This window comes from Nuphar pumila, chromosome 8 (genome assembly GCF_984573655.1).
Source record: "Nuphar pumila chromosome 8, dmNupPumi1.hap1.1, whole genome shotgun sequence".
In the NCBI taxonomy this organism is placed as follows: Eukaryota; Viridiplantae; Streptophyta; class Magnoliopsida; order Nymphaeales; family Nymphaeaceae; genus Nuphar; species Nuphar pumila.
This window is the reverse complement of record NC_143256.1, coordinates 9,495,922-9,521,921: the sequence shown is the minus strand read 5'-3', so window position 1 is coordinate 9,521,921 and position 26,000 is coordinate 9,495,922. Positions and strand designations below refer to the sequence as shown.

The window sequence follows — 26,000 nt, the reverse complement described above, 5'->3', positions numbered from 1 at the left end:
CCGTCACTAATTAGCGATGAATTAGGGAGGGAAAAATTCCCTTGCTAAATTTGTCGCTAATTTTTTATTTAAACTGGCCCATCTAGAGCGCAAAATTTTTCCGCTTTCCCCGTTCAAATTTTAAACTGACCTCTCCATCGCTCGATTTAAATAGACTTCTTCGTGGAGGGCGACGAAGTTCAAACGTCTTCTTCATGGAGGGCGCAAAGCAGTTCGCTGCGGCCGGGTTAACGCCATCGCCGATGAGGTCATTGACGCTGTAGAGATTCTTTCGATGGCCATTTCCTCGACTGTCATCGGTGAAGCATATCAAGGCATCCCTGGCCAAGTGGCAGGGAAAAGGGAAGCAGAAAAGCGGAAGGGCTGATATCGGAGAACGACGATGAGGCAGAGTGACTGCTGGACAAAAGTTTCACGAAGGATGACAGGGCTGATATCGAAAGATGGCAACGCCGGAGAGCATGTCGGTTTTGTGCAGAATACCCCGCAGTGGTGGGCCGGTCTGCTCGGATCTAAGACCCTGAGCAACGCCTGTCGGGTGTGGTATAAGTCTGGCTTATTGCTGCTGGAATACCGCCCGACAGGGAGCATTTTTTTTTAAAATTTAGCGACAGATAATGTCCGTCACAAAACAAAATCTGTGCTGCTTATTTAGCGATGGACTAGCAACGGATCATGTCTATTGCTAATTTGTCGCAAATTAGCAATGGAAGTAACAACAGATAAGTTTTGTCACTAATTAGCGACCAAAAATTTACGATGGGCGCTATCCATCGCTAATCCATCACCAATCCGTTGCTAAACAGTTTAGAGACAGATTAGTGATGGATTAGCGATGGATATCGTCCGTCGTAAATCCATGATTTTCTTGTAGTGAAAAACAAAAAGGTATTATTTTCAATAATTTAAGTTTCTTAAAAAGAAAATATAGCACAAGGTCAACTACTCATAAGTCAAATTTGTCTAATGAGTTTGATAAATACAACACTTAGGGTTTATATAAAACTTAGGTGAATAAAATTTCAATCATCGCCATAACCCAAGAAAAATACATAGTTTGCCATAATTACAAAACTTTGGTAAATTTCCATGGCTTGAGTTATTGATCTACAAAATGAACCCTAACTTAGGCCCATCTATGAGCCATGCATCTAAAAGACCAAGAATCCATATCCATATAGTTAATATTGCTTCATTTAAAACAACAATTATCTCACCAAATCAATGCAACCATAAGACCGACTAGATTGGTAATAAGAGGGACAATGTAATAATAATTTTGTATGTTAGCTGAAATAACTAGCTCCAATCGTGATAATAATAAGAACTCTAATTATTATCATAGATATTAACTAGACATTACCTCACTTTCACAAGCTTAATTAGCCATATGAAGGACTTAATCAAATATCAAGGTAATCACATCTTAGAATTACTAACTAGCTAGAACAACACACTCAATGGTCAAAAAACCTTTTTCTATTTGTCTCAAATATGATTTTTTTTGCAGATATTACATTGGCAACTGCCAAATCCATCCTTTAGTGTAAATACAAAGGAGAAAGGGTCTCACTTCCCATCCCAAATGCATAAACGCTCATCCTAGCACTGAGATTCCAAATGGGACCACCATGCACTACAAAAAAAAACCCTTAATTAGCGACTGAAATTTGTGACAGATTATTTCCATCACAAATTTGCGACAAATTTGTAAAACCCAAAAATTTTAAGGAATTTTTAGAGAAATAAAAATGTGAAATATTGCAAAATAATATGACTTTGTCAAATTCAATACAATTTCACTAAATCCGGGGTGGTTCACATGAATCCAATAAAGAATACTCGAAATTGGACTCAAATTCAGACTTCAGTGAGATTCAAAGATCTAACCCGGTTCACGAGGTCAATTCAAAGAACTCGAATACTTCAAGACTCTAGTGTGAGATCCGAAGTACATTAAATAAAAGTTAATGCGAAGACAATAAGAATCGAGAAAGCCCACGTGAAAACGAGAAAATCCATCGACTAGTGAAACGTACAACAAAAGTTTATATAAATTAATTCTGCACTCTTTGCAACGAAATTGAAGATGGCACAATTGGTGGGGTTTGTTGCCCTTCTAGTGGACAACCATGGTTTGAAACCCCTGTGTGCGGAGTCATTTTGCACAAATATCTATGATTTTTTTTTACCTCATGGTGGAGGGGTACCACAACAATGAAAAATGAAAGTTGTTGGAGAGAAAAACTCTTCATTGAGGGAGGGGCATTAATGAAAATAACCTAAGCCCACAAATCGTGGGAATTGGTGGGCAGTTCATGAAGATTTCAAAGTTTTGAAGTTGCTACTTTAAGGGAGATAAAATAGGAGAAGGCCTAGTGGAAATCGTGAATTCACGATTTGGGCTCCTATTCTCTCTCTCTCTCTCTCTCTCTCTCTCTTGTGCTCGACCACCATTGCTGGACGGTGAAGAACTTCCTCTTCGTGACAACGTGTTGCTCCATCGAAAAAGAGAAGCGTAGTCGTTGCCATCTCAAAGCTTCAAAAAGGTAAGGGGTATTATACCTTTATGGTTGTGTTTGATGCCGTGTGATACGAGTATATTGCATCTCGTCGATGATATATATATATAAGGCAAATGGTTTCTGCATAGGAAGATATGCTAACCATTTCAACGAAGATCATATTTATATGAGAGGTTGTGATAACCTCACAGAGGATGTACCAGCCAATGAGGCTAGGTTGGGAGCATCCTGGGTACATGCATCGAACCACCTTGATGTGGTGAGGTGGATGACCCTACAGGTGACGTTCTCTTTCTTAAGGACACCAGAGATGATATATGTTGTTTTTCTTCCAACCAATCATTCTATGAGGTCGTTTGAAAATGGTAACAACTTTAAAGAAAAATGGGACGTTGGATTCAAGGTTCGACACCCAGCAAAGTATCAAATTTATTTACATATCATGGTTTATTTTTTTAGTTCCACATTGACTACTCAAGATTTATGTGTGTATCATGAGCTTTGATGGTTAAACTGTTCTCAAGAAAGTTGGTCTGGGTATTTTTGAGGTTTGCATTTTTCCTTGTGGACTAAGAGTTAGTTTTGCCTACTAGACGATTACAAAACACTATATATATATATATATATATATATATATATATATATATATATATATATATATATATTGATCTGCCTCACATTTTTTTTCTGAAACCTGTAGCGGTTACCAGATATGCATATGTTCCCATGCAACCCTGTGTTGAGTTCCCAGATAGATTAAAAAGGCCCTTTTTCATCTCACGTCTTCAAAAAAAAAAACTTGTCATGTTGTTTGTTCTGGAGGTTAACCAGATCATTAAGGGTTGATAAAAAAAAAGTTAGTACATGACTGAAGTTGTAACTGGGAACATCATGGGTTCTGTGGGAAAACAAACAATGAGTGGTAGTTCTTGGTAAGGGTATACATGATATCTTAAATGAATAAAGTATGCACCACAGATATCAGTTTAACTGTGGAGACATAGGTTGTTAGGTTAAAGGTGAGCTCTATATTTTGTTGGGATATATATTTATGGATGAAAAAAAAAATGAAATACATGAAGAACCAAGTTGCACTTAAATCATGCGTTACTATCGGTTCAGACGCTGCTTCATGATATCCCTTTTGACAAGATTAACAGTAAGCAAACTGTCAATTTGTGTGAAATAGTCCTGACTCGTTCCTGGTGTCTTCATGACCGTGGGCAGACCCGACCCCTCTTTGGTGGATCTGCCACGACATGATTAGAATGGCCGGTGTGACTCGAGGTAGGCTGGCTAGGCCAGCATATAGCTGACATGGTAGGGTGTTGCTGGTCCTGCATGAACTGCAGGCCCTACAAGTCTTGCGGGAGTGCAGCATGGAAATTTCTTTTATGCTTATATGATGCAGAACCACTGGAATCGTTTTGGCTGTGGACTTCCTCTTTTCGAGCGGTAGCTGGGGCCACACTTGTGCAAGTATAGTAAACTGGATTGATGGTTCCAGTCCCTCACCAATCGTGGGTGACTGGTAGGGTACACCACCCTAGTCACGTTACCTTGTTGTGACGGCCACAAAGCAATGGCATGCCAAAGGCTCATTGCAGCCCGAGTACATGCTATAATTTCACGAGACTATAGTAAGAGTACTTATGGCAAATATATATATATATATATATATATATATATATATATATATATATATATATATATATATATATATATATATATATATATATATCAAGTGAGACGTGCCACGTGGATGGCATAATATGTGGGGTATGATGGCGTACACCCTAACTCAGAAAATGAGTGTCTAAATAATTAAGTGCCTGGCTCCGGGTTGAGCCAAATTCTGGGGAAAAAATCGATGGTTTTTGCCCATCATAGTGTACGCAAACACATTTGTGCAAAAGTTGCCCATTGTGCTATTTATTTCCAAAATGAATGTTTATCTCATTCTTGAAATTGTGGAATGTAGAAAATGAAAATTGTACTTGTTATTTTCCCTATAAATGAAATATGTGTTACATTTGAGATTCACTATTATGCATATACTCAGAGTAGGTCTGAAACGCACTGATGCGCACATACATTAGAGCAAAAACTCACTTTAGTGCACATGTTTAAATAGCACGATGATTTTATTATGTGCTAATGAAAAGAACATTATGTGTCGATGAATGTAGCAAATGAATGAGATATCCACGACATATTCATGTTGTGCATATTTTTTTTTTGTAAGTGATTGACATAAGAAGGTTGCGACCAAGGTTTCAATGCATGAATCACCTGTTTCTAAATACATATTTTTGTTATAATTGCACAAATAAGAGAAAAACTACAAATGCACGATAGTACAAATTGAAACTGAGAATGTCAAATCCTTGTGGTGCCATATAGGCACATATGATGCTAATTGATTTGCATATAATTGCATCATGATTGCATGCAAATATTATGACATGACTTGTGTCGGTTGATCTATATTTGTTCGGCAAAAAATTGCATAATAAAAGATGTTTTTCATGCCATGATCATGCGAAAGCTCAAAACCGAGCTAGCGGTCTTGCGGGACCATTGTAGTGCCATACGAGCACTTATGAAAAATTGTACTTGAGACATGCCTTATGAGTGCATGATCATTGGGGTACGAAACGTACACCCGAGCTCAGAAATGAACTTTAAAATGTTGTAAGTATAAGCACTCGGCTTAGAGTTGAGCCAAAATTCTGAGAAATTATGGTTGATGCCTATGGGGTATTCGATGGTAATGTGCATACACTAAGATCACCCTGAGTGTGGGTTGGGATTTTGGAAATCTCATGTGGTGCAATGACTTGCACACAAAAATAAACAAGAATGAAAAATATGCACACATAACCTAAATGTGGGATTCTGGGTATACCTGAAAGATGGTATATGTTACCGGTTTCTCGAGATAATGGGTATACCTGAAAATAGTATATGTTACTGGTTTCTCAAGGCTCTGGGTACATCTAAAAGATGGTGTATGTTACCGGACCCATGGTCTATCTTGGAGATGGTGGATGGTACAAGTTTCGTGGGACAATTATGTTTTTGTGAGAGCTAGGCATCTCACTCGGTCTCCAGTCCTCGAAGTTAGAGGGTCAGGACTACCAATACGTCCTAGATGGTAGATCCAAGTCTTTTGCAGAAGTTTTCAGGCTGCATCCTAATTTTAGTTCTAGCCATTGGGGAGTTTTCTCTCAGTCATGGACTGTCCCCTTTGGACCTCGGTACGGCTAGTCACACAGGGTATTAATTTAAAAAAGCATAATAAACCCTTGTGTGGTCTCGGTCTGCTACGATGTCTATGCTTGTGCGTACCCATAGGGTAATTGACAAGAGAAACATAAAGTCAGTACACTTTTTAAAGTCTTCAAGTATACACACAATGCTTGATGTTGCATTTGTTATAATAGGTTTGTGATTCACTCATATGATGCATAACTTAGCAATGCTTTCCTTTACATTCAAATGTGATAATCTGAATATGATTCATTCATATGATATGTTATTCATGGACGTCTTTTCTTTATGTAGTAAATCATGAAATACTTGAATTTAGTGAATTCTACATTCATTGAATTTGTTATTTATGACTTGTAAGATTCCAAGGCAAGATTTTAAATTCTTCCAATGTTATTTAGCCTGTGCTATCACCTGTAACCCGCCCAAATTAATTGACTGAGGGATTAATAAAACATTTCTGTTGTGATTTAAGAAAAACATTTTATTTTAAAATTTTTGAGTTAAATATTTGGGGCGTTACAGGATTAGCTGGAGAAAATTAGTCGTCCCTAAAATCGAAAATTAGCGACGGAATTAGCGATGAAAAAATTTTGTCGCTAAGCCGTTGCAACTTCACGGCGGATGAGCGACAAAATTTTTCCGTCGCTAATTAGCGACGGAGTTTGAGACATATTTTTTCCGTCGCTACTTTTCGATTTTAGAGATGTACGAAATTCTCCCTCCCTCTTTTCGCTCTCTCTCTCTCTCTTGTTTTCCACCTTGGTCGGACACTGTTGTTTTCCCTCAAATCAGCTTCCCCGTCCGCAGCCGACAGGAGCCGGGTGCTATCGTCGTAACCACCACCACCTCCGTCTTTTTCCCTTTCCCATCTTCTCGCTGGAGCCAGGCCGTCACCGACCTTCGTTGGATCTAGCACCATCGCCCAACTTTGCATTTTTGCCGTAGATCCAGTGTCTTCCTCAACCCCTCTGCATCTGGATGGACGCTACCTCTCGTCCCGCCATCATCATCAATAATGGGACCGGGTGAGCACCCCTTTTCCTCTTTTTTTTTCGAGTTTTGTTTTCCTCTTCTGTTTGATAATCGTCGTGTTTGGGAGTAATTGCGTTTTGGATTTGGAGGTTTCTTTTTACGCACCAGAGGCCGCATGTGTCGTCGTAGATGGTGGATTGGACACATGTGTTGAAGGTTGGGTTGAGGGCGAAGTGGGCGGCGTAGGACTCGAGGTAGGCGACGAACTAGTGCTTGGAGGGGTACTCAGGGTAGTGAGGAGGGAAGGAGAGGTAGAGGAGCTGGCAGAAGCACTTGGGGAGGTGGAGCTTGAGGCAGTCGTAGGTGCAGCGCTGCCACAGCGAGGCGATGCAGTCAGTTTTCTCCAGCATCACGAAGGGCACCCCTTGCTGCTTCAGGCACGCACGCCCCCGTCGCCAGCCCCAACAGCCCCGCCCCTATGATCACCGACCCATTCACCCATACCGATCGTCGCGCGAACAACGACTCTTCGTCCGAGATGCACACCATTTTCCTCTTTGCTCTTCCACTTGGTGGAGAGATTGAGTTATTTCGTAGTGATTTTGGGGTTCGGTTTTTACTCAATTTTTCTGGTCGGGTCACCGGTGATTTGTAAGGTTGCTCCTTTTTGCCTGTGGCAGTTTTGTTTTATGAGAGTATTCTTATTTCAAAAACATTTCTTGAGTGCTTGCTTTGGATTTTGTTGATTTTAGTTTTTTGTCTCATTGTCATGATCATCGACGTCTTCATTGTCATCACCATCATTTTTCAATCCATGTTTTAACTATGTGGAGAAGTTCTGTGTTGATTAAAGACTGTTTTTGGTGCCACTTATCTTTGTAAAATTTTCCTTTAGGTTCTATGATCTCATTGTAGATTCGATTCTCTGTGAACTCTTTAGTTTTGTAGACATTAATTAACTTGGTATGGCACCAATAGAGACTTCTTAAGTGACCATTTGAGACCCTTCCTCTATGAATAGTACGTAAATGTCCTCTGTCAATTGCCAACCCCATAGCATGTACGACTCGATACCCCAACTCACTCTAGCCCCATGTTCCACTCTTTCTATTCCTTAAGAAGCAGGTATCAAAGTGAAAGGACTCACTCCCATGGCACTCTGTACTCAAAATAGATGCAAATGCAGTTTCTAGAATAAAGCCAGACTACTTCCAGAATCCATTTCTTTTATTTTTCATCAGTGATATATTTTCCTGCTCTATATTTGTTGGAATCTAAATTAGTTTATTTTTAGTGTAAAAAAGGGATAAGTTATTTGTTTGACAGATGAAAGTTTGTGGTGGCAGTTTAGGTTTTGAGCTTGGTGTTCTAATCTTTGCTTTTCTTTGATGGTTGCATTTGTGTGTAGAACTGGAGGGAGGTAACAAAGGCTTTTTCTGTGGGGATCTTGGGTGTGACTTAATGGCAACATAAGTACAAACGAAGAAGTGTATCCTTTCTGTTTGTGTTATATTTCTTTTTTTGTGTAGTAATGTTTCAACTTTCTAGGATCTAATATTCTTGTGGTTTAGTTAGCCCTACCTACAATTTGATTTCTTTTGGTTCTTTCTTTTATAGATAAGTTTTTCGCATCGAGGGTATGTGAATATCATTTTACCTTTCTCTTCTTTTCTCTTGTAGGAAATAGGGGTTGTTTGTGCGTTTAGGTTTTGGTGAATATGCTACTAATACAGTTTGGATTGTTGCTTTTTCTGTTTCTTTCCATTTTCCTTCTTCCTTAATCTGTAATGAGGCTTCTGTTGTGTCAAGCCACATTTTTCACCAATGATTCGTTAGTTTTTGTGGATTCTATTGTTACATGCATCTGTTGAAAGATCCAGTAATTTTGATTTGCTCATGTTTGAAGAGAGATTTTTTCACCAATGGTAGCATCAACATTTGTTGTTTGCATTATGTTCCTTGCATGTGTTGAAAGATTCAGCAACTTTGGTTGGCTTATGTTTCCGGTTGGGTTGTTCTCATTTTTTTGTTGACATCTGTTAGCGGCTCGTTTGACTAATTTTTTTGTTAGTGTGGTGTTACTTGGATTCTATGATGGTCTAGCCCTCATGTTTGTGTATTTTCTCCTTCTGACTCAAAATGTTCTATTGTCATATGTGAAGAGGTTTGGAATCCAAGTGTCATGAGTTTCCTTGAGAATGGATCAAGTATGGCTTGTTACTTGGTTTTGACCAAGTCTTTTGTGTCTCATCAAAATTCCCAATGTTATTTAGTCTTTGGTGGACCATGACATCAAGAATGGATTTAGGTGTTCATGTTGGCTATTTTTAGATGCATGATTGGCTATTTTTAGATGCTGAATAACAGATTGAGTGGAGAGATCCCATCTGTGATTGGCTTGATGCAAGCTCTTGCTGTTCTGTGAGCACCTCTATGAGAAACTTGCGGATTTTTACTTGCTTGATAAGTAAGCATGCAACTGATATAGAGGATAAGCTTCATAGTTTGCAATTGTGTTAAAAGGTTTCTTTTTTTATTTATTTTTGTGCCTTGACTATAGGATGGATGACGGCCTTGTAATAACTTGCTGTTTTTTTTTGTTTCAGAGACTTGAGTTGCAATCTTTTGACTGGTCCTATTCCCCCAATATTGGGAAATTTGACTTACACAGAGAAACTGTAAGTTGATGTTTCTAATCAGAGTCAGACTTCACGTCCTATTTTAGATTTAGATTGATTGTTATTGTCTAGAGGGTAATCAAAGCTACATTCATTTTCTTTTCATTTTCTCTTCAAAATTTTGTATTTTTTTTGTAGCCAATAGATAGGTTTTAATAGCATATTAAGATGTGCTTGTATTCTCAAAAGTAGTGTTCGACTTTTACATTTCTTTTTTTGTCTTCTTCATTCACACTTACTGGGTGTACTTTTAAAATTCAGATACTTGCACGGTAACAAGTTGACAGGATCCATTCCCCCTAAATTGGGCAACATGACTAAGCTTCATTATCTGTGAGGAACATTCCTTTATATTGTTTTCTTCATTTTTAGTGTGGGAATGTTGCATGATGTGTTATTTGTTCACCCACAGGGAGTTACATGATAATCAGCTATCTAGCCTACTTTGTATATGTATTTTTTATGTGTTCTTTGTCTTTTATACATAGCTTATATAAATTGTATAACGAAAATTTTTTTCTCGATATTTATATTTCAAACAATTTTTTTTGTAATTTTTTTAAAAAAATTTGTGATGAATTAGCGACCGATATTATTCATCGCTAATATTTAGTTTTGCGACGGATATGCATCTGTCGCAAAACCAAATCCGTGCTTATTTAGCGACAAACTCATGACGGATCATGGCCGTCGTTAATCCGTTGCAAATTAGCGACAGAAATAATGACAAATCAGTTCTGTCGCTAATTAGCTACCAAAAATATGCGATAGACTCTAATCCGTATTTTTGTTGTAGTGATGGGCCCTTGACAAAGATTTCACCATGGGAACACCAAATGCATAAAGTCCCAGCACCGAGATTTCAAACATGACCACCATGGGCGTTTGACCAAGGTTTTGGTTTAGGAACACTAAATGGATAAACGGCCATCCCAGTGCCGAGATTCCAAACAGGACCACCATGGGCGTTTGACCAAGGTTTTGGTTTAGGAACACCAAATGCATAAATGCCCATCCCAGTGCTGAGATTCCAAACAGGCCCTAATAGATTCCAAACTTAATAGCATTAACAAAAAGATTTATTGGTGATTTGGCTGGCCTGATCGCTGAATTCAGCTACCATGAGAAGAACTAAATGAAACAGTAAAAGCAGATAATAGCATTGAGTTTCCAAACAAACTCATTAACTGCACTCTTAATGGGGATGTAAAAGAAGGCACTTAGCATTTCAAACGTAAGAGTTGATAGTTATCAAATCCATTATTTAGTGCAAATACAACGGGGATAGGCATCGAAGTGGTATCCCATGTGGTAAGCAGTGTCCTGTGTCAAGCTGAAGGCCCAAGATCGAATCTCTCTGCCACGTGAGGCAGCTGTTTTCACATCCCATCTCAAATGCATAAACTACCACCACCAACTCTTAATTTCCTAACGTTGACCACCATGCTAGTTTGACAAAGTTTTTATCAAAATGCATTAACTACCATGCTATCTGACAGTTTCCAAACACAGCTTACCAAGTCACCAACTTGAAAAGTCTAAGATCAGACTAAAATGATGATGTGGGAAACAAAAAAAAAGTAAAAATGAAAATGAAAGATGAAACGGTGCAATTCAAATAGGAATTGCAATTCCAAAGATCATGGTTTATCTACACAAGCAGGTGAGTTATTTTCCTGATATGTGGATAAGCAGGTGACCAATAAAAATTCAGGCCCTCATGTGCCCCAAACTCCGGGGTCAACCGATGAAATTTCAACATCTTCCTTCTATTTTTTATTCACCTCAAGAGAAAATCACCAACACTTTTTTATGATTCAGAACCCTGGCTGAAATAGGGATGGCAGTGGACCAGGGGAAAGCGGGGCCCCACCCCATTTGGACAGGGGATAAAGGGCATGAAACAGAGATGAAGGGGATGAAGGTTAAAATCACCTCATACTATATATGTGAATTTAGTGAAATATTTGCGATGTTATACATATTTCAGTTACAAGAAGTTTGCATATATAGTTACGTGAACTTCCTAAGCCTTTTTAAATTCACAAAAAAAATGTGAATCTACCTTTTAGTGAGAGCTTTTGATAGACGAAAAGCATACCAATATATCGTGCAAACTTCAAGAGGTTCACTTGAGCAAAGGGTTAAAAAGGTCTTTCTAAAGTGAAAATTTTGCAAATTTAGACAAGCGAATTTCAGAAATTGTAAGGCATTTTTAGGAAACACATTCTTGTGCAGGGATAGAGGCGGGGATGGACTTACGCTTTCCCCCACCTCGCCCCATCACCGTCCCTGTCATGATCTCCGCCTTGCCCCACCTCACCCCGTTTGGACCGGGGATGGAGAACATGAAACAGGAATGGAGGCGGGGGTGGAGGTTAAAATCCATCCCCATGTAAGGATGGAGGCGGGGATGGAGGTTCGGATTTTGAGACGGGGCAGGGGTGAAGACCTTTTCCCTGCCCCCGCCCCGATCCATTGCCATGAAATGAAGAAAACTCAAGGTGGGGACCCACGACCGCCCTTCTGGCTCATCTCTGCCGACACACGGGTGCACCAGTGGGGTTTGATCCGGTGAGTTCATCTCAGCACCTTCACAAGAAAATCACCAACGTTACAAAGTTTTTTTCTAAACTGTCAACTCTCAACAATCAACGGATATGTCTCCCGTCACAAAAGCCAAAACTGCTATCAGTTTTATAACGGTTTGGCTTTAGGCGCACCATTATATTTAAAAACTAAAAAGAGATTTAAAAAACAAAAGAAATATATTTCTAATTAGTCAGGTATTAAAAGAAATTAACTCCTTGGGTTGTCAAGATTAATAATGATAAGAACGTAAGCCTACTCTTTTGTGAAGTGGAGCGTACCACGTGTAGGGTTGTCAACTGGTCGGGTTTGGTTCAGACCCAAGTAAAACCAGACCGGACATCGATTTTTGGGTATGATATCGGGTCTGGACCTAGGTCTAATCAAATTCATTATAAAAAAAACCATACCCAGACCTGATAAGAATTACATGAACCAGACCCGAGCCATACCCATAAAATAATATTTTTTAAATCATTTTTACATTGAAATATTGCAGGTCTTAATTGGAACTCTGGTAGTGCCCGAGTCTGGTATAGAATTTTACAAACTATACCCAGATACGTGTATTAACCAGCCGGACCTTTTAAGTCCGGACCCGAGTCTTGTTATTGATCACCATACCTAGACCCTATAGAGTTTGGTATGGGTCTGGTACGGGTAAACCGGACCCGTCACTTTTCCTTCTTACTTTCGAAAATAAATGGCTAGATTATCATAAAAAATTGCCAACCTCATATAATTGACAATGACCAGCGTTTCATATAGTGGCAAGCTTTTGACTTTTTTTTTTTATTATTATTTGTTTAAGTCACCTGCTTCCCCTTGTAAAAGCAAAAAACAAAAGACGAGGAAATAATTATCAGTTCCCTTCAGACCCGACCCGACCCGACCCGACCCAGATCAAGGTGGTCCACGACCCAGTCCAACCCTCTAAAAGAAGGTCAAAGTTTTCGAAAGATGTAAAGAAAAAGTGATGAAAGGATGAAAAAGGCCTCGAGGGGTTAAGTTAGATTCAGGAGCAAGGAAAGGTGAGTATGTGGGGTTTGACCGAGTCCACGACCCGTGAGCCAAGGGTGGTTGCCGGGTCCGGGTCTCCTCGCCCACTTGCGCCCTCGATGATGAGCCCACGCGCTGTGGAGTCTCTCGAAAAATGGCACGCCCCGATTTCCCTCGGCCTAAGCAACGGGGAAGGCTGGGCCGCCGGATCCAACGAGATTAAAATAATCGTGCGCGCGAGATCTGCCCGCACAGAAAATGCTGCGCTCCGCAACGGGATTCGTCGGTCCCTTTTTTTTTTTTTTACCTCCCTCTGGCCTGGCGCTTTTTCCATTGGAACCCTCGATTCCTTCCGTTTTCCTTTAAAACCTTCTGACGCGATTTTTCTTCTTCTTCTTCTCTTCATTCTTCTTTTTTGGCGTTTTTCGGTTACCCTCCGGCCGATTCCGGTCGCCGAAATCAGCTGAACCGATCATTATCCGGCCGGTATCCGATCAATTATGCGCCTCTGACCGCCGGAGAATGGGACTGTGCTACGGGAAAAACATAGCCGCTGCCGACGATGCCTCCGGAGACCGGCCGCCCTCCGCCTCCGGCAACGGAGTTGCCGTCCAGAGCTCGACTCCGACGCACTCGTTGTCGGCCAACACCTGGCCCAGCCCATACCTGGTACCGGCCAGCCCACTTCCGAGCTCCGGGGCCGCCTCTGCCAGCCCGTTGCCCGGCGGGGTAACTCCGTCGCCGGCGAGGTCGTCGACACCGAGGAGGATCTTCCGGCGGCCTTTCCCTCCGCCTTCACCGGCGAAGCCCATAAAAGCGTTGCTGGCGAAGCGGCAGGGGCCGGCGAAGCCGAAGGAAGGACCCATTCCGGAGGACGGCGTCGAGACCGAGCGGCCGCTGGACAAGAGCTTCGGCTACAGCAAGAGCTTTGCGGCGAAGTACGAGCTGGGGAAGGAGATCGGGAAGGGGCATTTTGGGCACACCTGCTCCGCTAGGGCTCGCAAGGGAGATATCAAGGGTCAACTCGTCGCCGTGAAGATCATCTCGAAGGCGAAGGTATGCCTCCGGTTCGCGCTAGCGTTAGCTACGACGGATTCTCTAGAAATTTTGATTCATTTTGTGATTGAGATCTTCTTGCTTCCTGCTGTAATTTCGAATCTGATGGACAAGCTTCTTTTCTTCGCTGAATTGATTGAAGTGCTTGCGTGATCGGAGTTTGGAGAAATTAGGGAACGGAGCATCTCTTTATTGATCGGAATTTTAAATTAGCTAATTCCTCTTGGGCCACAAAATTATTATCTGCTGATGATCTGTCTTTTGCATTTGTGATTGATAATTGAACGAGGTTATTGGACATCGAGTAAACTCTTTTCTTGCTCATAGATGGAGTTCCCTTTATTGATTCTTGGCTGTTCAAGAGTCTTTGAGACTGTTCTGAATAATTTTTTAGTATTTTGTATTGGCAACTTTTGTGACCACTGTGCACTTGGAATTGGTAGTTGGTTTGTGTGCGAATCTTCGTCATGCTTGTTATCAGCACGAGGGGTGCAATTGTATTTGATCTTCCGTCCGTTTTGTTGTAATGTATGCTCAATGGCGTGAATTACCTTACCTCATTGATTATGAGCATGTGTTTGTGGTTTTAGAGATGTAGGGGAAGTGCCTTGTATGTATTATCACTATCTGTATGTAGATCTGTATATGCACTCTTACTAATGTCCTACTTGCACAATGTGCATCTATGGTGCATAGTATATGGCCTATTGAAACGGACCGTATAGTTTTGGCTGCACTGTTAGAGAAGGTCTGTCCTGTTCTTGTCTGATTGCATTTTTCATCTAAAGGAGTTTGTGTTGCATTTGGAAAGCATCAAAATGTTTACTTACGTTGTTACTGGGCTGTCACTTGCAGTGAAAGACACTTCTCTTTCTTTACTTTTTTAGATTTTAAATTGAAGATGGTGTACATAATTAATGGGGACTGGGGAACATGTTTCCCTTTCATTCAGAAAATTCATGTACCCGCGCCTTAGTGAAATTAATGTCAGTTTGATCCTTATGCATTGTGAAGCACTTTGTGTCCTTTGATTTAATCTCTTCATAGTGGGAACTATGCAATTGACTGCATTTACATACAAGGTGGGTTGCCTTATAGGGCATGAGTTTAATTGCATGCATATTGACAGGACTGGAATCTTGTGTGCATTATGAAGAAACCTTTTTGTTCCGATTATTTGAACTTGAGTCGAATTCCCCAACCCATTTAATGAATTTTGCTCCGATAATTCAAACTTAAGTGAATGACCCAACCAATTTAATGAACATTTTGGACCTGACTGGAATTTAACCAGCCAGGTTGAATTTGGGTCATGCTTTCTAGACCAAGACCAAGGCTAAAAGTTTCAGCAATCAGATCTTGAGATAGGTCTGCTGAGTCTGAAGCCATTTATGGCCCTATGGGGAATGTTTTCACTTTAAATAGTAAGTTTTCAATGCATATTGTTGTGTGCTGTTCCTGATACTGCTGTTTTCTTGTTGACATCAGAAATAACCTATAATTGTTCATAAGGATGTTTATGTATTTCGCATCCCTTTTTGGCAATATTTGTTTCTAACACAAGGTTAATTTTCCTTTCCCTTACCGAAGAGCATAAGGCTAGTTTCATTCCATTGTATCAAACTTTATGTTATGTGATGAATGGGTTTGACATTTTTTTTATTTGACAGATGACAACTGCTATAGCAATTGAGGATGTTCGCCGGGAGGTTAAAATTTTAAAAGCTCTATCTGGACATAAACATTTGATCAAATTCTATGACGCTTGTGAAGATGCCAACAATGTCTACATTGTTATGGAGTGTGTTCTCTTAGCTTTTGTCTTGGATTTATTAAAAGCTCTATGATCTTTTTCTTGGCTATTTCATCTCAATCATCTTTCCCCTGTTGCTTGTGTTCTTTTGAGTTTCTAGAATCTCTCTCTCTCTCTCTCTCTCTCTATATATATATATATATATATATAAACTTCTAAACAGTTTATGCCCTAAATGTTTGCTGTAGATATTTTTATCATTTTTTACTCCAAAATTAATCAAATGTATTAAATTTTCAGATTGTGTGAAGGCGGTGAACTTTTAGACAGGATTCTATCGAGGTTTGTATTTTTATTTTTTTCACTTTAGTTTTGATAAAGTGGGACATGTATAATTAGGAAATTTATCTTAATGTCTCTTTTATGTTCTGTGGCTCTTTAGAGGAGGAAGATACACTGAAGAAGATGCAAAAACAATAGTTGTACAAATTGTAAGTGTTGTAGCTTTCTGCCACCTTCAAGGTGTCGTGCATCGTGATTTGAAGCCAGAGGTTTGTATCATATTTTATAGCCTTGTTTTTTTAAGCATAAGTTTCTCATTTTCATCTGTTCAATTTCTAATTGGAAGGGTATGAGTTTTTTCACCTTTGAAAATATGATTGGATTCTGTATGAATGTCACCTTGACACTGTAATCATTCTGGACCAGAATTTTCTTTTCACTTCTAGGGATGAAGATGCACCTATGAAGATTATTGATTTTGGGCTTTCTGACTTCATTAGACCAGGTAATACTTGGTTGTGCCTTTTTGAGCAAACTCTGATAGAATGAACATGTCCTAGTGTTATCCTTAGACTGTTATGCATTTCAAGCATGAGTACTAATATGGTTACACAAAATAGAATGTAGAAGTCAAGTCTACCATGTGACGTTGCCAGTTGTATAAGATGAAAGGATATTATTAGGAATGACAAAATTATGAAGGAGATTTTGGGAAGAACCTTGGCTGCATGTTACATGTGGAATCAAGTAGTGTGTGTGTGTATGTGTGTATATATATAGGGTAATACATCCGTGTTAAATATGGCACAATGCTAAATGAATCGTTTTATTGGGTTTTTGGTGTTTTCTTTTAATTCTGACCGTATAGATATGTTCAGTATGATTGATTTACTAGATATGAACACTTGGATTATGATTTTTGGATGGAAAAATGGTATTTGGAGCCTCAAAAATTTATGAAAATTACCGGCTGTTGATTTTTGAAACCTTATAAAAACCTATCCATGCATCAGAATCAAATGCTCCAAGAACTGATTCTTATAAAAACAAGCATATAGATCACATTTGTACTGTCATAATTTTGAAAAAACCCTGAAAATCCAATAGCATGTTTCATTTAGCATCATGCCATATTTAGCATGGATGTATTACCCTATATATATCTATACATATCATAGTTACAAATATCATCAAGATTTTGAAAAACTTGTGATATTATTGCGTACTATTCTAAACATGTGATATTTCCTTTAATATTGCAAGATTTTCAAAATCTTTCCTTTTTTAAAAATCATGATATTATCGCTATTTCTGACTATTATATCATGAGTTTAAATAACGTATTATAAGAGGGCAAATTCATAAATTTGCCCACTTAAACAAGCTATTAAGAATGACTTATCCTCGTCTAGGAGGTATTTAATGCCAATCCCATGTGAGATGGGGCAGGCTTCCTTAGATGGAATGGGGGAAAGCCCCTCCTTTTATAACATGGGTGGGGCCTTTCGCTCCCTCATTATCTTCTATATGGCATGATTCCCATAGAAGAGAAAAACATAAAAGCTATTTAATGAGCAATACCTCCCCCTTGCCTACTCTCTTCCCCCCTCCCTCCTAGATGTTTATATATGATAATTGCATATTGATAAGATGATTTGATTTGAGGTGCACACATAACTCACCTAACGGCTAACCATGACCCAACAACAAGGCCAAGAGAAATGATGCATCATATAAAATTTTGTGATGGACAATCCAAATGTCATAAAAAGACAATACATATTACATACTCACATAATTCATTTTCCAAATAGGTGAGTTCATATCAAATATCCGATTTGAAAAGACAAGTTTCAAATCCAATAAAGTTAGGCAAAAACTTTAGCATAAAAATTTGTGCAATCATATACACAATAATATTTCAATTGATGCAATTTTATGCAATACATGATATCTTATGACAATTTTCACAAATTTTAATGAGTGATGCCCAATATAGGGACTCTACATAGCGAAAAATCATAAATCTAATAAACAAGTGCACTAATCACATCAGATACAAATGGTCAATAAGTCTCAATAAAGAGACAAGAGCACATATGATAAGAGGTTAGAGTTAAATCATAAGTCTACTATGAGACAATTGAAAGCAAACATGTAGAAATTCATAAAGATCTACATATAGAAATAACATACATAATAATCTCTTATCATGAACCCATATACGTCATACAACAAATATGAAATTTCTAAGAAAAATATCAAAGCGTAAGAGAGAAACCACTAGAAATTGCAAGAGTGCACAAGTTCCCGAATCAATAAATCATCAATGGACAAAAAACACATAAATCCACTAAGGACTAAAAAAAAAAGTTTTAACAATGCTCGAGAGGAAGCATAAGCACAATAATCCACTAAGAGAAACACATTTAATATTTTAAAATATGCATTCAAGTATAAGCCATGCTTAATACTCATAAAAACTATTTAAGGCATATACCATGTAAGGGAACAAGGTCCTCCAAAATATATTCACCGAAACAACAAGAGTGGGTCTCTAAGAGTTCCACCAAAGCACCAAAGGAATACACAGCACCAAAGGAATACACAAGCCACAAAATGGGCTTACACACAAAGACCTACTAAAGGGGTAAGAACACAAGGAATAAAATACTATTTTATTAATCAATTTATGCAATAAGGCATATACCAAGAGATTTCGCAAGTCATTAATTTTGAAAATAATCTTACTTAATAAGTTGTACAATTATAGTCATATCACTCACACGTACATGAAATAACACATTCATATGATGATAGGAAAAACCTTTATGAGAGCATAATATCTTAGTCTCATAATTAAAAAATAACCTAAAGAAATATCACAATATATTAACAATCCCAAGGTAATCCATGTATACACATACGTTAAGGAACATTCAAACATAAAATTTAACATTTTGCAAAACATGAACACACATAAGATTTAAAAAAATCACATATCTTTGCAAAAATGTAGTTTTTCACTACATATTCATAATTCAAAAACATATATTTCATATATCAAAAGATAAGGTATTCTAATTTCAAAAGAAAACATGTAATATTAACATAACCCATTTAGAAAAAACCACCTACCATACATATAAAAGTAGAAAGACAAAGATACATACCGGAATGCAAAATCTTTGAGCCCATACTATTCATAAATATGAATTCTTTCTAAGATCATGATGCCAAGGCTTTAATACCATGTCATGAAATGACACAGATCCCAAGGCACTCCATAATGGTCTCCAAGAACATAAAACATTTTGATAAAAACATGAGAGCTAAAATGTTACATGAAAAAGTGAATGAATAATTCTATTTATAATGGACAAAGGAAAATTACATCAAATAACTCTAGTCATAATGGACACTAGAGATACAAAAGAAAAAATTACATAAGTTTCTCACTACATGACTCTCAAAACACACATAAATTACCTAATATTACCCATCACTCTTTCACTTTACAAGGCACACACCCATACCCTTTTATAGAGAAAAGTAGAGGAGAGAAGAAGAAAAGTAAAATAGAGAGGGGAAGTCCTCTCTCATTAAAGAGAGAGAGAGCTCCCAACGGCTAGAACTCTAGCCGCTGGGAGCAAGTCAAACTAGCTTTGACTTGACTCCCATATATATTATATATATTTACAATATATATATATATATATATATATATATATATATATTACATTAATCTTAACAATTGAATCACATTTGATGTTGAATGATTTTCTTTTTGACTCGATGATTTTCTAGCTTTGTTGAAATGTTTTTCTGAAAATAATAGTCTAAAAGTCACAGTAGTTCTTTCTTTTAATCATTACCTTAAATGATGGTTTCGCCTATGTTCTTGCATTGAACATCTGTGAAGAAATGTACAGTTGCTTCTCTTGGTATCATCCTTCATGAATCAAGTTCTTTTGTTTTTTATCACTTCTGTCACACAAGCATCCCATGTTTGAAATAGCTATATGTTTCTTATTTGTTTCTGTTTCTTCTTTTAACTTTTCTCTCATTGACTGTGCTATTGATTGCATTTTTCTGGGAGAAATTACAAATTTTTGCTTTGTGCAGATGAAAGATTGAATGATATTGTTGGAAGTGCATATTATGTTGCCCCTGAAGTTCTTCATAGATCATATAGTATGGAAGCAGACATTTGGAGTATAGGTGTTATAACATACATTTTATTATGTGGTAGCAGACCTTTCTGGGCTCGGACAGAGTCTGGAATATTTCGTGCTGTCCTTAGGGCAGATCCTAACTTTGACGATACACCATGGCCCTCAGTATCTCCTGAAGCAAAGGATTTTGTGAAGAGGCTTCTCAATAAGGACCACCGTAAAAGAATGACTGCTACACAAGCTTTGGGTAAGTTTACTTCCAGTACTTGTATGCAGAATACTATGTGGATGTATTCAGTACTCATTCTTAGTTTTGACGTCCTTTTTGAGTTTATATGTATTGCTTTTCCTATCATTTCAACATTCCATCTGCCTTTCACTTGTTGCTGGAACTATTGGGATAACTATCTTCATTTTTACATTGCCAGCCCATCCATGGCTTCGAGTGGAGAGTCAGCCAGTTCCCTTGGATATATTAATTTATAAGTTGGTGAAATCATATCTTCGTTCAAGTCCTCTTAAACAAGAAGCTTTGAAGGTGCCCCTTTTCTCTTTATTGTTCATTCTCATAATATCTTTAGATTTCAGACTTCCATCTTCTAAGTTGCTGAATTGGTGCTATTGCTTCTGGACATTTGATTTAAAATTGTCCACCTGAAGCAATCTTCTCTATTGTTATCATGTCAGTTACTAATTTGTTTATGCTTGCTATGTGCCAATTTTACCTATAGGCATGCTCAAGTAAGATAGGTCCATTGTCCATTTGTACAAGCTTGACTGGTGGAGGCGGGGTTAGTCCTGCCCAGTTGTGTGGCAACCCAAGATTGTTGTAACAAACTCCACGAGTCTGGTTCTCTACTACTTAAAAAAAAGCAAAGAAAGGAAACTTAAGGCCTTTTTTCTGCAAAATCTGTCCTCATGGAACTTCTCTGATGTTTGGTTGTTTAGGTTTTTAAGATAGAACCAGTAGTGTACTGAATGGAATCAGATTATTGGTTCATATGGCCTAAGAAGACATGGATGGAGATGATAGGAAAGGATATGAATGCTTTGAACCTCACCTAGGACATGGCATTGGATAGAAATGATTGGAGGAGAAGGATTCATGTGGAAGACCCATAATGATTTTCTTTTTTGGTTCATATCGCAGACCCCAATTGTTTTGGGATGAAGGCGTAGTTAACACACACGTAAAGCTTGCTCTGTCTTAGTATTTCCTCTCATTCTCACGTAACTGACAGAAAGCTTGTAGTTACAGTAGGGCATTGTTTTCCATTTTGGAGTTTCTCTGGAGATGCCATAATCTGTTCTTATCCCATTTAAAGACTAGTCCGTCATGAAAGAAAGGTGGATTCACGGGGCTCATCTATGTCACAGGGACTCGGCTAGCAGGGTGCCGCACCCGCGTCGACGCGACTTGACGTGGGTGCGGGTGCGGTCAACCCGACCCTGGGTGCGTTGACCGCACCCGGGGGTCATTTTGGTCCATTTTTTTGTTTTTTGTTTTTTGTTTTTTGTTTTTTGTTTTTTTTTTTATTTTGCCCTATGAAATGGGCTACGGATGGTCCATTTTTTTTGGTTTTTAAAAAATAAAATAAAAATTGCCCTATGAAATGGGCTGCGGAATTTAAAAAAAAAATTCTGGGGGGGGGGGGGGAGGCGCTGCCCCCCTATAACCCCCCGCCAAGGGCGGTCCCCCCTGGACCCCCGCCCGCTGACCGCGCAGCGGGACTCGTGCCGGGGGAAACCCCAGACCCCCCTTATATATATATTTTACATTTTTGCCCCTGCCGCACCCCCGCACCCGGGTTTTTTGGAAGTGCTGAATCCCCACACCCATGTGACATAGGGGCTCATATAGGGGTATGAAAATGGGTTGGGTCAAACCTGGCCCATATCTGGATCGAAAGATTGGTTCCAGATCTGGATCCGACTCGGATCTCACATTATAATCCTTGAACTGGTAATGGTTTGAGCTCCTATGACACTGAATCTGCTTTAAATGGGCAAAATCTAATGATTTCCATGTGGAAAAGATATAACAGACCAACAAGTTGGGTTAGACTTATGGTACCCGGACACTCTATTTTTCCCTCCGTACCTGTGTCAACACGTATATCCCCGCATCGACACCCGAACATGCCATTTTACCCTCTGTAAGTTTGTATTTAATTTATAATTATATTTTCAGTTTATAACTTTATATTTTCAGTATATAATATATATTTTAGATATAACATATATATTTAGACTATATTCAGTTTATTTTGTATTTATGTGATATTTAATATATATATATATAGCAGTGTTCCCGTACCCACATTTTTTGGAATTGCTGTGTCGTACCCTCCATACCCATACCCGCACCCAGGTGACATAGGGTTAGACCAATTTCTGACCCAGATCTGATAATATTTGTTTATCTGAATCCTCTATGTATCCCAATAGATCACCCATATTTGTTCGGGACCTGATCTGGATTTGGGTGTATTACCCAGATCTAGTAATATGGGTTAGATCTGGTTTGGACCAGTATCTGATATCTGACCAATATGCGTCCCTGGTATCACAGATCACAATAATCCATAATTTCTTTTGCATAAGGAATGGACAATTGAAACTTGTTGTAAACTAAAGTGGTATAGGAATTATGTTGCGGGTGTAAACAATCATGAGGTTTTTGTTCAATGACACTTTAATGAACAAAGAGCAGACTGTTGTTGAAGAACAATAAATAGCTCAACAATTAAAATCCATACTTGATAGCTTTTAAGTCATCATTCAAATTCATGTTATTGCTCCTTTTGTACCTTGCACGGTTCTAATCTTACACAATCAATGAAGATTTTTCCGTAAATCCCCAAGTGTTTTCGATTCTTAAATCACTAAATTGTGAAATTTGTCTTTGCTGTCAATTACTATGATCAATTTATCTTCAGTCCTTATCGAAAAAAAATTCTCTTCAGTAGACAGATTCTTCTTTATTTCTTTTGTTGAAGAGGCACTTTTTGTTATTTTCTGTGAATTTGGAAGTTTCTGATATGTTAATTGCTTTCATGGAGTCCAGTATCCGACACTTCCTCTTTCTCTTATTTCTGAATATGGGTGAATTTGGTTGCAGGCATTATCAAGAGCTCTGACAGAGGATGAACTACTGTACCTTAGATCTCAATTTAATCTCCTGGAGCCAAGTAAAGATGGACACATTTCTCTTGAGAACTTCCGCTTGGTTTGTAATTGTGCTCTTGTTCTATGTTGATTTTTGTTCATGATACTGCATTAAAAACTGTGAAAACTATGACTGGAACTGTCCCCTTTGTGTAGCTAATAGGCATTGGAAATCTGTATGTGATCTATATGGACTTCTGTACAAAAGATTATAATGGTTTTTTAATTTTTGACAATTGTGCAGGCTCTTATGAAAAATGCTACTGATGCCATGAAGGAGTCCAGAGTCCCTGATATTTTGAGCACTGTATGCTACTAAACACTTTTCTCACACAGCTTGGGTCTCATTTTTAATCAAACAAAGACATTGGGTTCTATGAACTTTTTTTATACATACAATCCAACACATTTATCAGGAAGGCATTGTTGAACTCTCAAGTGCACCAGCTCACTTTTATGCATAATCAATCCTTTTAGTTATGTATCCTCCATGAAGATATAATTGGAGATGCATGTGAAAACTAGCCTTCCTCTGCCATTTCTTTTGTTACAAATGAACTGTCAATTGAACATTGCTAATCAATAGACCTTTTGTACATCATGTGCGCACACGTGTGCATGCACACACACACACACACACCAATCAGAGAAATGTCATCCTTCTATCTTATTTTGGAATGTGTACTTTTAATTTGTTTAACATTTTTATAATTGATCTTAATTTTCTTTTTATGGAGTATATATATATATATATATATATATATAGAGAGAGAGAGAGAGAGAGAGTAGCTCCTGAATAGTCTTATCTCCTAAACCATCCTAAACAGCTTCAAAGGACAAAGTTTCAGGTGTTTTCTTAATCTGAACTCATAGAAGTATTCTCTATAAGTTAGTAGAAACATGTATTAGATTAGGCATTTTTCTTGTTTGCTTCTGTGTTTAGAGTGATACAAAATAGACTGCTCATATTGCAGCGAAACTTGGTGAAATAGAAATCAACATTTCTCATAGAATCATTTCAATTCAAAGCATGTTTTTTAGTGAATAAGCAACAATGAACACATGTACAGGTTAGAATTAAGCGAACGTTCTATTATGATTTTTAAAAGTGTTTAGGATGGTTTAGGACATAAACTATTTAGGAGCTATATATATAAGGTGGTAGCTGCTAACCACTTTTCTAGCTAGCCGCCTTGCCAACCAAGCTTTTGAAGGGTTTTTCCATGTTTTCCTTAAATCTGACCATCAGTACATATGCATTCTACATGCTGGATTTTATAGGAATGGACTCTTGAATCATTCAATTCTGATACGCAGGTAGGTTTTTATAATGTTTAAAAAATTGACAATCTAAGATTTTCCTAAATATTCAAGGCTTAAAAAATCATGTTTTTCATCGAAAAAACATGATTCAATTGTTGTTTTCTAGTAAATCAACCCTGCCGACCACATCTGTATGGTTAGATTTAAGTAATACATGGGGAAAACCCTTCAAAAACTTGATTAGCACTGCTGTTTATATATATATATATATATATATATATATATATATATATATATATATAGAGAGAGAGAGAGAGAGAGAGAGAGAGATCTACCTTCACCAATTCTAAGCCTTTTCTTGTTGCCTTGTTTTCTAGATGGAACAACTGTCTCTGAGGAAGATGGATTTTGATGAGTTTTGCTCTGCTGCGATAAGCATATACCAACTGGAAGCTCTTGAAGGATGGGAACAGATTGCGAGCATGGCATTTCAATATTTTGAAGAGGAGGGCAACCGAGTGATCTCAGTTGATGAATTGGCTCGGGTAAGCAATGCTTCTTATCCCTGAACAACTCACCCCAATGTTAATGCCTTCTTAGAGTAATAAAATCATTTTTACAGGAAATGAACCTTGGTCCAGCTGCTCATGCAATTCTCCGTGATTGGATTAGACATTCTGATGGAAAGCTTAGTTTTCTCGGTTACACCAAATTCTTGCATGGTGTTACCCTACGCAGTTCCAACGCAAGACATCAGTAGTCTAATGCTAGCCAGCTGATTCAGATCCATATTGAAGTCGTTCTCGTGGGTTCCTTGTTTTAGCTGTTGGCAGAATGTGTATAGATGAATATGTGCTGAAGTCCCCATCAGGTTTCTAAGGCCGTGATGTTGAGCTATTCAATGTTCTTTCATGTGGCACCTTGCCTGGTGATTATTTATCAACTCGTCTCCATGCCATGTTGTGTATCATAGAATGCTGTCTTTTCTTCTTATTTAGGCCAATGTAAGGAATAGATATGGCACATGGAGCTTGAGTAATGTTTCTATTTGGAGGTGGAGCTCGATGATAAACCCCATCTCGCAAGAGATTAGCTTCTGCTGATGTTATGCACATGCAGGGGAGAAGTCCATTCACGGGGTAAGCTTAAAGGGCTTCATCTGTTTCTTTTATGTTTGTTTTGGAGCGCGGGAATGGTTCCCTGCAGCGTTTACATATGATCTATACAAGATTCAAGTTGTGTAATTGATTTTTTTTTCTTTTTT

The 26,000-nt window shown here is 38.3% G+C and overlaps 1 protein-coding gene across 1 annotated transcript; it reads left to right on the top strand.

The window, feature by feature from the left end:
- Positions 1-13,440: 13,440 nt before the first annotated feature.
- Positions 13,441-25,759, top strand: LOC149829572 (CDPK-related kinase 3-like). The gene is made up of 11 exons (XM_090015586.1): positions 13,441-14,095; positions 15,766-15,896; positions 16,149-16,190; positions 16,291-16,399; positions 16,557-16,635; positions 20,256-20,552; positions 20,734-20,843; positions 23,427-23,534; positions 23,718-23,780; positions 25,114-25,281; positions 25,359-25,759. The coding sequence occupies exons 1-11, from the start codon at positions 13,562-13,564 to the stop codon at positions 25,494-25,496; spliced, it is 1,779 nt and encodes a 592-aa protein (XP_089871712.1). The 5' UTR covers positions 13,441-13,561; the 3' UTR covers positions 25,497-25,759.
- The last annotated feature ends 241 nt before the right edge of the window (positions 25,760-26,000 follow it).

Coding starts and splice junctions, on each gene's coding strand:
- LOC149829572 (XM_090015586.1), top strand. CDS start 13,562: ATGGGACTGTGCTACGGGAAAAACATAGCCGCTGCCGACGATGCCTCC. Junction 16,636..20,255: donor TTCTGACTTCATTAGACCAG/GTAATACTTGGT, acceptor TGCTTTGTGCAG/ATGAAAGATTGAATGATATT. Junction 25,282..25,358: donor CAGTTGATGAATTGGCTCGG/GTAAGCAATGCT, acceptor TCATTTTTACAG/GAAATGAACCTTGGTCCAGC.